At 47.1% G+C, this 12756-nt stretch overlaps 2 protein-coding genes across 5 annotated transcripts in view; one reads left to right on the top strand and one right to left on the bottom strand.

Annotated features, from left to right (window-relative positions):
• The window catches only part of ZBTB20 (zinc finger and BTB domain containing 20), a 3989371-nt gene that overhangs the window by 260212 nt on the left and 3716403 nt on the right, over positions 1-12756 (bottom strand). The gene's annotated exons all lie outside the window — the stretch shown is intronic.
• LOC138525913 (FMRFamide-like neuropeptides 7) lies at positions 7791-8210 on the top strand. The gene has a single exon (XM_069636200.1). It carries the CDS (start codon positions 7791-7793, stop codon positions 8208-8210), a length of 420 nt encoding a protein of 139 aa, XP_069492301.1.

Consider the following 12756-nt stretch of genomic DNA (forward strand, 5'->3'; position numbering starts at 1 on the left):
TGCATGGGTGACTGAAAGCGGGTAACAGGCTCTTCCAGTCCTCCGATGGGTCAGGCAAGCCCCACTGGATCGAAGGCTCATCATGAGGGCGCAGGGCAGGCCAGCACCCGCTATGGCAAGGGGTGCCTTGATATACATGGAAGATCTTCAAGTCTGCCCACTCCTCAACATCAATGCAACATTGCTGGACGTGGTCAACTTTCTTTGATATGATTGTAGCCATTAGAATTAGGATTCAAAGGGCTGTTTTCTGAAGGTTGCCGTGACTATTTATGATTGCCAAATGCCCCCCCCCCCACAGTTGATTTCACTTTGATCTTAATGTGCCAAAAATCTGTCACGGCGACCATTAAATTTGGTTCTCCCTTGCCCTGATGCCAGCAGTGGCCAAATGACTTAAAAAGCAGCTGAAACCCAATTCAGAGATGGCGTAGAAATGACAGGCTATGCTGTTTAGTCGTTTAACTTTTCTTGGTCTAAGTAAAGGACCCGAGTCAATTCAGGTCATAGTCTTCGATGATCTCCAAATGGTGTCCGACTGCAGCACGGTCTTCTCCTGCTGAACGGATGTGGGACAATTCACTACAGGGGCTGTTTCCCTGACTATTCTGTGGCATTTATTATGGGGGCAACACTAAATACCCAATTCTATTCCCCATGCCTCCACCTCCCCAGAATGCAATCTAAAATATACCCGTGCCACGCACTCCCCGAAAGAATGTGGTATAATTTCCGGCACCGTCCCTCAGACCAGTAGCCATTCCCTGAAGTATCTACTTCAACCGCGCATGGGGTTGCTGTGCCCGCTATCGGAAGGATGAGGCACAGCTTTGGTGCTGCGTTACTCCCACACTGCGAGACTGTCGCGTGGCGCAAAATCCCTCCGACGGAACCCGCTGGATAATGCTGACAGCACTCAGTGCACTTTTGGTTGCTGGTGCGGAACCCTCCAGAGAAATTGTGTGGCTTGTGCCCATTGCCTGAATGGCCTGCACATCCTCTGCACCACCACCGCAGGCTCCACTGCATACGCTGCCCACCTTCTGGGATAACGTCGACCGTCATGACCCACATCCTGGATTCGGGCCTTTCCCCAGGGCCTGAGAAGGAGACATGCAGACGGGAGCATGTCAACCTTCCATGGGACAGCAATGGTGCTACAGTCCTCTCTTTCCAGCCGCTCGTGCGCAGCTGCTACAGGCTGTGCTTCACCTCGGCTTCCAGTCCCACCGCCATCCATGCCTTTGGCGACTCCTGCACATAGCTCCTCGACGTCTGACGTGTTAGCTGACACTACATCCTGAATATGTGGAGGACAGAGTCAGAGCCTGGAATCATCTGAGCAACATGTATCCATTGGAAGAGCACCTGCTGTTTCTCTGCCCATCCCATGCCCCTCTCCCGGCATTCAGGTCTGACTATGCTTAACTGTCAATGAGGGCACTTTTAAAAGCTCTGCTTTTTATGCGCCGTGTTCCTGCCTTTTTAAGTCCATTTGGATGCTCTCACCCAGCCTTTATTTTTTATTGTCAGATGGTTATTTTCAAACCTTTGACAAACAGTAATAATAAAAATAATAATTTAGCATGCATATAGCGCTACGAACCCTCAAGTGTGTGGTGCTCATTTATCGACCTCGGAAGGATGAGTTTGGCCCCGCCAGGATTCGAACCTATGTCAGCAGGTTCTGCACAGATGTCAAAGGGACCGGCTGACAGTACATAGCCAAATAATTACAATTTTAAAATACATACTCCTTTATTGCTTTGTGATGTTTTATTTTTCCATCTTTTTCTTACCCCCTAATACAGGGGTCTGCCGTTTTGGGTTGCCATATGCTTTGGACTACAACTCCCATCAGCCCTAGCCAGCAGAGACAAGGGCGAGGCAGCATGGGAATTGTTTTCCAAATCACCTGGCGTGTCGCAGGTTCCAGGCCCTTGCCAAAATGCAAGTAATTCAACCTCTTGTTTGTTCACTCAGCAGCAAGGGCACCCCTTTGGGGAGAACAGGTGCTCTTTACCAAATGAAGTTACTTCTTTATCCATGTACATGGTGCACCGGAAATAGTGGCCAGCTGACACGCAGGGGAAGCTGGGAGGTGTGGTCCCCCGGCTCTGTGTACACCCATTTATTAGCAATTGTGTCCTTCTCCGGTAAGCACAGCTCCAAGAGAGGGCGATGAGGGCAGGGGATTTGCTCAGGCCGCACTGATCCCAGGCCACTGTCTGCGCCCTGTCTCATTGGCGGGAGGCTACTGTTACGAGTCCGTGAGTCATGCCTCGGTTAAAAACACAGAGCTTTGATTGTCTTACATAACCCAGGGTAACTGATCATAATAGCGAGTCACTTCCAGGTAGGGGGCACAGAGGGGGGGGCTGTCTGGCTTCCAGACCCCCACCCACCACCGCAGGCGCGCATGCATTGACGCTACAGTGGCGTGTGCTGTGGAACCAGCGGCCCAGTCTGGGCTCTGCCCACCGATGGAGCGTTTTGCTGTAATTAAACCAGCCCGGCGTTAATGACACCGGGACGGGCGGGGGCGATGGGCGATGACGGCCGGCTCGGCCTCCCTGACAGCAGCAGAGCCTCGCACTGCAGCAGCTCGGCCGCGCCTAATGATTGTTCGAGGAATAGGACTCCCAGGGGAAGCCTGCATCATCCTTAATGCCATCTTCCAGCGACCAGTGGAAAGACGCCTGCGGTTGCTTCTGTTCCCGACTGTGCAGAGAGGGGACGTGGCATAGCAGCACAGTCTGCCCTGCTCCCATGGCAGAACCAGGCCTGATCTGCACATGTTATGTCATGTGTCTTTTTTCAGCGCCTAGTTGCCCTTGGGCTTTGTGCGCGATATAAATAAATAAATAAACGTATGCTAAAGTGCCACGCCTCGCTCACACGTCTGGACCTTTCCCATAATGGCGGAGATGGGCTGCACACACATGGAACAAGGAGCCTTTTGCACTGAAAATTGCCAGTCCATATGAATAATTAAACACATTCCAACCTCCAGGTGTTTTGTACTACAAATCCCATGAGCCTCAGCTAGTATACTCAATGGCAATGCATAATGGGAGGTGGAGAGTCTGGAGTGCCGCCGGTTGACACCTCTTCTTGATCAATTCACCATGCCAGCAATATTCATCAGTCTGAATATTCTACATATGGGGGCAAACCCCTCTTGACATAGTGGCAGTTCCGACACAACGCTGCGGCGGCGCGACCACATTTGAGCAGGTGGTATTTTTAAAGAGCTATGCCTGTGCTTTTTGTTTGTGGAGTAGGTTTGTATTTGACTATACTTCCCCACCGTACCATGCACGCCGAATAACCATAGCACAGACCCACCAAAGGCCCGGTGCAGAGTCCAGGACTGTTCCATAGATTTATAAAAGTTCTTTAGCTTCCCGCATGTCTCGCCAAAGCTCCCTCCAGGATTTCTTTAGGTAGCGTGAAGCACCGCAGTGACGATAATGCATTCACCAGCAATGGCCAAAGAGTGACAAGCAAGTTTCACATGTATCCTTCAGACAAGTTTATCAACTAATGGTGTGCATTGGACTGCATAGTCATGGCGCTCACCGTCAACCACACCCCGAGATATCTGTGTTTTTCCTCTGGTCACCCAGCTGTCAGCAACACCTGTGCTGACTCTAGCAAATGCAGACTGGACGGCGCAACTCTAAGCCTCCGTCTCTAACTGCTGTAGTCTCAAATTTCCAATAAGTATTGTCAGTGCTTTAAGTGTGCCAGTGCTAGCCGGGGCCGGGCACGAGCAATCTCCAAAAAGAGGGGCTGAGCCGGGGCCCTGCTGGGGCTCCTGGTCCCACCACAACATTGGTGGGACACATCCTGCCGCGGCAGCAGCGCGACGGTAGATGCGCCCACCATCGAGTCAGTCAAGCTAACAGAAGTGCCACTGTAACTTCAGAGGAAGTTCCTGTCCTTTTGTTTCCCCCTCCCCAGGTCGCTGAGGCGTCTTTAACCCTTGGTGAACCTGGGGACTCCTTGACATATTTCGAGGTTTATAAACGATGGCTTGAAAATTACAAATTCAAGCCATCTTCTATAAAGCTTTGCTGACCTGTGACTTTGTCCGTCAGCAAAGCTTTATAAAAGATGGATTGAATTGTGTACTTTTCAAGCCATCTTTTATAAACATAGAAATGTTTAAAAAAGATGGCGTGAAACGTACACAAATCATAAGGTATGCACCGAAATATATAAATGTTATATATTTGTGTGTGCACCTTACTATGGTTGGCGTACTTTTCAAGCCATCTTGAAGAACACAAACCATGGTAAGGCACGCACACAAATACATAAATGTATGTATGCATTTATATATTTATGTGCGTACCTTACTATGGTTTGTGTACTTTTAAAGCCATCCTTTATAAACATTAAAATATGTAACATATTTCTATGTTTATAAAATATGGCTTGCACAGTACACAAAACATAGTAAAGTAAGCATACAAATATATAAATGCTTACATACATTTATATATTTGCGTACCTTACTATGGGTTGTGCACCTTTCTAGGCCACGCCCATCCCTCAAGCCATGTCCCCAAATGCCCCCTCCCCACCTCGATTTCTTACCCCACTTAAAGCCCTGAGTGTTGTTTAAAAAGCATAAACGGGCCTGTCAGGGACCTGGAGTAGGGTGGCCAACTGTCCCGGATTTCGCCGGATTGTCCCGCAATTAGGGACTCCTTCCCGTGATTTGCATAGTGGCTGTGCGGAATGCAGGTTGTCCCGATTTACGTCGGGACAACCTGCCTCCAGCACAGCCACTCTGCAAACTGAAATGGCCGTGTACACAGCATGGCGCGGCCGCCTGCTGCTTTCTTTCTCTCAGTGGCACTGAAACCCCGGCTCCTTTTGAGCACCAGGTCGAGCTGTGGCGCTCGGACACCTGGCTTAATTGAAATGCTAATGCTTTGTTCCTGGGGTCCTGATCAGAGGCGTTGCTAGGGGGTGGCTAAGGGGGCTATAGCCCCGGGTCTTTTGGTTGTAGCCCTGGATAGAAGCTCACGGGATACAATCAAAAAACTAGCTAGCCCCGAGTCCCGACAGTCCCAACATTAGCCTAGCCCCCAATCCTTTCCAGAGCTAGCAACACCCCTGGTCCTGATGGTCATGTTTGCAGTTAAAAAACGTGACCATCACCTCCCAAGAACAAACCATTTACATTTCAATTAAGCCAGGAAGTAAGAGCCATTAAAACAATTTACATAAAAAAGGGGCGGGCCAAACGTAAATGGCATTGTGACGTCATCACAGCCTTGTGGGCAAGTGTCCCGCGAAACACTATCAAAGAGTTGGCCACCCTAACCTGGAGATCTCGCTTCCTATGATGCCAGTGAGGAGCAATGGTTGCTTGAGGTCTCTTCCGCCGCTCCCATTCCGTGAAACAAGGCAACTAATTACAGGGCTGATGCCTCCAGTTCTTCAAAACCGTTTGATCTTGAGCAAATATATTTCCGTATCTGCTGCAGCTTTTTCAAACTCACAAATGAGGGAATAAAAAGAACTAAATGAACTGAGCACATTATGAAAAGCGTTTTCAAAAAACAAAAAGAAGAAACCGAGGCGTAGCAGTTACATTGGAATCAGTCTTGGCTTCCCTTCATAACCATCACATTTGATGCTGGGCAAGTTACTTTATCGCCATTCCTTAGTAAATCTATTTGCCCAAAGTTTGTATTTACCCGCGTAACAATTAAATGGCATAAGTGTCCATTTACGGGCACCAGCACCCGCTGGGCTGCCTTTTTCGTGAGTCACTGTCCAGGAACAGTGGAGGACAGTGGAGGACACTTGCAGTGTGAGCCCAGTGCAATTTGCTTATTTGATAAACCGCATGTGAAACGCGATTTTCCTCGTGCCAGTCCTATGCTCACTGGAAGCCAGACATCCATCAGACATACAGAAATGTTAAATATCCTTGGTGTCTGCAAACATTCAGATAATAAAAAAAAAAACTCTCTCCTTCATATGTGTATATCATGTGCATGGCAGAGTCAGAATCGAATGTTTTAATTGAACCCTACTCAGCTCCACCAAAGGAATGAAACAACCCATTGAGCGCTTGACCATGCGGACCACTGGAATGAAAGAACCCGATGAGCGCAGCGCCTTACTGACCAAGGGAATGAAAGAACCCGATGAGGGTAGCACTACTGACCACTGGAATGACAGAACCTGATGAGCGTAGCACTCTACTGATGAAGTGAATGAACCAACCAGGTGAAAGCAGCACTCTACTGACCAAGGACATGAAACAATCCATTGAGCGCTTGACCATACTGACCACTGGAATGAAAGAACCCGATGAGCGCAGCACCCTACTGACCACTGGAATGAAAGAACCCGATGAGTGCAGCACCCTACTGACCACTGGAATGAAAGAACCCGATGAACGCAGCGCCTTCCTGACCAATGGAATGAAAGAACCCGATGAGGGTAGACTACTGACCACTGGAATGAAAGAACCCGATGAGTGTAGGACACTACTGATGAAGTGAATGAACCAACCAGGTGAGAGCAGCACTCTACTGACCAAAGGAATGAAACAACCCATTGAGCGCTAGACCATACTGACCACTGGAATGAAAGAACCCGATGAGCGCAGCTCCATACAGACCACTGGAATGAAAGAACCCGATGAGCGCAGCACTCTACTGACCACTGGAATGAAAGAACCTGATGAGCGCAGCGCCCTACTGACCACCGGAATGAAAGAACCCGATAAGCGCAGTGCACTACTGACCAAGGGAATACAACAACCCGATGAGCGCAGCACCCTACTGACCAAGGGGATGAAAGAACCCGATGAGCGCAGCAGCCTACGGACCAAGGGGATGAAAGAATCCGATGAGCGCAGCACCCCACTGACCAAGGGAATGAAAAAACCCAATGAGCGCAGCAGCCTACTGGCCACTGGAATGAAAGAACCCGATGAGGGCAGCACCCTACTGACCAAGGGAATGAAAGAACCTAATGAGCGCAGCGCACTACTGACCATTGGAATGAAAGAACCTGCTGAGCGCAGCACCCTACTGACCACAGGAATGAAAGAACCTGATGAGCGCAGCACCCTACTGACCACAGGAATGAAAGAACCTAATGTGCGCAGCCCACAATTGACCAAGGGAATGAAAGAACCCGATGAGCGCAGCACCTTACTGACCAAGGGAATGAAAGAACCCGATGAGCGCAGCACCCTACTAATGAAGTGAATGAAGCAATCAGGTGAACGCAGCACCCTACTAATGAAGGGAATCAAAGAACCAGATGAGCGCAGCACCCTACTGGCCAAGAGAATGAAAGAACCCGATGAGCGCAGCAGCCTACGGACCAAGGGAATGAAAGAATCAGATGAGCACAGCACCCTACTGACCAAGGGAAGGAAAAAACCCGATTAGGGTAGCACTACTGACCACTGGAATGAAAGAACCCGATGAGCATAGCACTATACTACTAAGGGAATAAAACAATACGATAAGTGCAGAACCCTACTGACCAAGGGGTTGAAAGAACCCGATGATTGCAACAGCCTACCGACCAAGGGAATGAAAAAACCCAATGAGCGCAGCACCCTAGTGGCCACTGGAATGAAAGAACCCAGTGAGCGCAGCACACCACTGACCACTGGAATGAAAGAACCCGATGAGTGCAGCGCACTACTGACCACTGGAATGATAAAACCCGATGAGTGCAGCGTACTACTGACCAATGGAATGAATGAACCCGATGAGCGTAGCACTCTACTGATGAAGTGAATGAACCAACCAGATAAGAGCAGCACTCTACTGACCAAGGGAATAAAACAACATGATGAGCGCAGCACCCTACTGACAAAGGGAATGAAAGAACCCTATGAGCGCAGCACCCTACTGACCAAGGGAATGAAAGAACCCGATGAGCGCAGCAAGCTACTGACCAAGGGAATGAAAGAACCCAATGAGCGCAGCGCACTACTGACCATTGGAATGAAAGAACCTGCTGAGCACAGCACCCTACTGACCAAGGTAATGAAAGAACCTGATGAGCGCAGCACCCTACTGACCACAGGAATGAAAGAACCTAATGTGCGCAGGCCACAATTGACCAAGGGAATGAAAGAACCCAATGAGCGCAGCACCTTACTGACCAAGGGAATGAAAGAACCCGATGAGCGCAGCACCCTACTGATGAAGTGAATGAAACAATCAGGTGAGCGCAGCACCCTACTAATGAAGGGAATCAAAGAACCCGATGAGCGCAGCACCCTACTGACCAAGGGAATAAAACAACCCAATGAGCGCAGCACGCTACTGACTAAGGGAATAAAACAACCTGATGAGCGCAGCACGATACTGACCAAGGGAATGAAAGAACCCGATGAGCGCTGCGCCCCACTGACCAAGGGAATGAAAGAACCAAATGAGCGTGGTACACCACTGACTAAGGGAATGAAAGAATCAGATGAGCGCAGCACCCTACTGACCAAGGGAATGAAAGAACCAAATGAGCGTGGTACACCACTGACTAAGGGAATGAAAGAACCTGATGAGTGCAGCACCCTACTAATAAAAGGAATGAAAGAACCTGATGAGCGCAGCACCCTACTGGCCAAGAGAATGAAAGAACCCGATGAGTGTAGCACTCTACTGATCAAGGGAATAAAACAACTCGATGAGCGCAGCACACTACTGACTAAGGGAATGAAAGAACCTGATGAGTGCAGCACCCTACTAATAAAAGGAATGAAAGAACCTGATGAGCGCAGCACCCTACTGGCCAAGAGAATGAAAGAACCCGATGAGTGTAGCACTCTACTGATCAAGGGAATAAAACAACTCGATGAGCGCAGCACACTACTGACTAAGGGAATGAAAGAACTCGATGAGTGCAACAACCTACTTAAGGGAATGAAAGAACCCTATGAGCGCAGCACCCTACTGACCAAGGGAATGAAACAACCTGATGAGCACTGTGCACACTGACCAAGGGAATGAAAGAGCGACATGAGCACAGCTCCCTCCTGCAGCAGGGACTGAACTGAGCAGAACTCCCTCCTGTAGCACAGACTGAAACAACCAGATGAGAAGAGCTCCCTCATGTAGCAGGGACTGAAACAACCAGATGAGCAGAGCTCCCTCCTGCAGCAGGGACTGCAGCGAGTGGAGTATATGTACAGACAAACTATGGCCACCTATAGCCAACAGTAGTTTAAAAATGACTGTAAAAAGGAGGCCAGACAACAGTAAGCCAGACAAACACTAAAACATAACCAGACTGCGGGCAAACAGCAAAGAAACAAGCACCAATGCAGCTGGAGATCAGTAAGTCTTCTCATGGGGTGCAGCAGACTTACATACAGTGATGGAGCCTTATAGACCAGGGGAGAGGCCCAGAAGGCTATTGGAAGGGTCATAGAAATAGCGCTTTTGTGGCGAAGGTAAAACGTTACTTTAACATGGGTTTAACATGAGCATGCGAAAGGGATCATCTAAAAGTGAAAACATGGTCCCATGTTTTAGCTTTCTCTTTGTTTTGTTAAATAGAATCTTTCAGCAAAAACATGTTCCTCCCAGAGACAAGCCGCCTCATCACAACTTTGCTGGTGCGGTAATAATGTGCCAGCAGTTCCATTTACAGGCACGTTACAGCACTAGCAAAGTAAACGTTTGCCGGTGCAATGGTCGGAATTACCTCCAGCTAAAAGCTGGCAGTAATTCCGCTACCCTACCAGTAACAAATTGCCCTTATTACAAGCAACGGTATGACCGGTACCAGTAATACTGGCACCCCCCCCCATGGAGTAATGGGGATTTACCGCCCTTACCGGCACTCATAATCCAGCTGTAATTCCGCCAGACTGAGTGCCAGTGACAGTGGTACAGGTTGCCGGTGTCCTGGCGGGATACCTGCAACATAGTAATGAGGCCCAAAGTATCTTGTTGAAAAAAATCTTGCCTGGAAATAGCATTGTTGTTTCCCTGTTTGCTTTTGAAGACAGACTCGGGATCCAGAATCATAGCTGGTAAAATAGCTCAGCGGCTGGTAAAATAGCTCAGCGGGTTGAGTGATCGCTGCTGCGATCTGTGTGTGATCTGCAGGTTCGAAACCCAGCAAGGCTTACTCAGCCTTTCATTCTTCTGAGGTTGAGAAAGGAGTACAGACGTTGGTTGGGTGATATTGTGCGTAAATTTGTTATATGAAGCACTACATACATTACATATAATTCTAGACTATGAGCACTGATGTGAAGCCAGCAGGAAGTGCCCGTGTATTCACGCCTATTATTGATCCAGACAGAGGGAATTTAAGCATAAAAAGCCAATCTCTTTCTACCATTAATCTCCAATGAACAGAAATGTGAAACTGGCAGCATTGTCTACAAGTAGACCCGGCCCTCGTACAGATCTCCATCCTTCCATCCCATGTCTGTCCAGCGCTACAGATAACTGGCGTGCCGGCCACCTTTGCTCCCCAAAATAGGAAAACTCTCCCAACAAAACCAAAATAGGGAGTCAAATACTTGGAAAAATAAGAGCATGCATAGAAGCCTGTCCCCTTCTTCCAGCCAAAGCTTCAGGGGGGGTGTTCGGATCCGAGGTACCATCAAAGCAGCGCTCTTGTTACTGCTGCCTGATCGGATGAGAAACTTTACGTTCACAAAGTTTTATTTGGTGTCCAGTCAGTATGTCGAACGCATTTTTTCGAATGCAAAAATTTCGAAAGTAAATTTATTTATTTAATACGTTTTTGGGGGGTTTTGGTAAGTAAAATAAAGTGTAAAAAAAGAAACAGGGTTTTGGGGGAACCCCCCCATTACAAAATCAAAAAAAAATGAAACATTTGAAAAAGAAATTCGACTTAATGTTTTCGACATTTTTGCATTCGAAATAATAGAATTCGAAATATAAACTATAAACCGTTTTATTTTGCATGAATTACTAGCTGCAAAGGATTACTGATTAAAAAAAGACACCCTTTTCAGAGTTACAATCTTAAAGTCTTTATTCCCTATAAAATCATTTCACTGCCAAATTAAAAAAATAAGGAGTAACATCCTGCCATGTCAGAATCCTATCTGAAAACCCTGCATGCAATATCGAACCCAATATTGCTATTTTGTGACACAGAGCCGCCAGGCATATATATTCATATGGTTGGATATGCAAATGCTCAGTCACCCCAGTGAAGTCATGAGAATAACAAACACTATTAACATCACTAACAGTTACTACTGATGTGAATGTGACAGCTACTATACAAACACTATAAGCACCCTAGCACAGTGAGCGCTCAACTGGAGTTTCTCCAGCTGTTCATTTCTTAGACCTAAGGATGAATGCCTGAGTGAGCGAATGGATCACAACCCGGGAGGTTACCCAAGACCTACACCTGACTTACGGTGGATGCCCAAATAATCGAACAAGGCCAACTTCCTAACAAGTGTTATCTTGGAAAAAGTTGAAGGAATGTGCTTGGATCCCAACAGAGTGACATATGTCACAGTCATATTAATGTCACATCCAAATTCATAAGCTCATCCAATGATTGAATATGGTTCATGGTTACACAATGTTGTGAATAATTCAATGAGCACCAAACCCAGTGCGCATTATGTAGATAGTGATTGGAACAATTATGTAGATAGTGATTGAAACACACAATCTTTCTATCATAGTTAAAAGTAAAGAACTGTCGTGATTCCTAATGTTGTCAAAACACTATTTGATTTTATGCAAAGCGGCAAGGAAACCTCATAGATGCTGTTTGTCATCGTTCCCTTTCTCATATGTGTATTTGAAAAGAGTTTAATAGGAAATCATTTAGATGGGAATTCTGGGTTGTGACAATGTTCTTTGCTAAGTAAGACAAGCGAAACTTTCCTATTATGTCTACAAAATGTACTTGAAGGGATAATTAGAAATGAATATTGTAAAATTTTAAAGAGACACTTTACAAAGTTAGCTCAATTAAATAATTTCCTTTTTTATGAGTTTCTTTTGCCAAGAATACACACAATTTTGTCTCTAAAAATGTACTTTCTTCTTGGAACAGGTTGTGCAAAGATTAAAACCAATGATCTTAGTCCAAGGCAATGTTTAATACACACACACACACACACACACACACACGAGCGCGCGCGCACATAGAGGCACACACGTACACACACACGCACACACACACACACACACACGAGCGCACGCACACACGTGCACACACACACACAGGCACACACACACACACACACACACACACACTGATAGAGAGAGATTGACACAGCAGAGACAGACCTTGAGTGACACAAAGGGAGATGGAAACAGAGCCAGGGAGGGAAGAGAGTGGCACTGAAAAACCAGACCATACCGACAGAGACAGCAAGCATGTACCAGCCTGCACTGACACAGGACGTGAGAGAGAGAGAGCCCACTGACACAGAGAAAGAGAGACTGCACTCTGCACTGACAGACAGTGAGAGCGCATCAGACTGCACTGACAGAGAGAGAGGATACCTGACAGCACGCCTCTTGCTCACAGAGAGAGAAAGTGACAGAGGCACACAGTGAAAGAGAAAGAAATCATAGATCGATGCATGCCACGCCGAGTACAGCTAGTATTTGTTCATAGCTGATACAAATACTTAACAATAAATAAAAGATGAGAGAAAGAAAAATATAAGTGGCCATCACTATAATAATGATGCATATACATGTAACAAAGCTGAGAAAAGAATACACATTTACTCTT

This window comes from Ambystoma mexicanum, chromosome 7p (assembly GCF_040938575.1).
Source record: "Ambystoma mexicanum isolate Mex_15411 chromosome 7p, UKY_AmexF1_1, whole genome shotgun sequence".
Lineage (NCBI taxonomy): Eukaryota > Metazoa > Chordata > Amphibia > Caudata > Ambystomatidae > Ambystoma > Ambystoma mexicanum.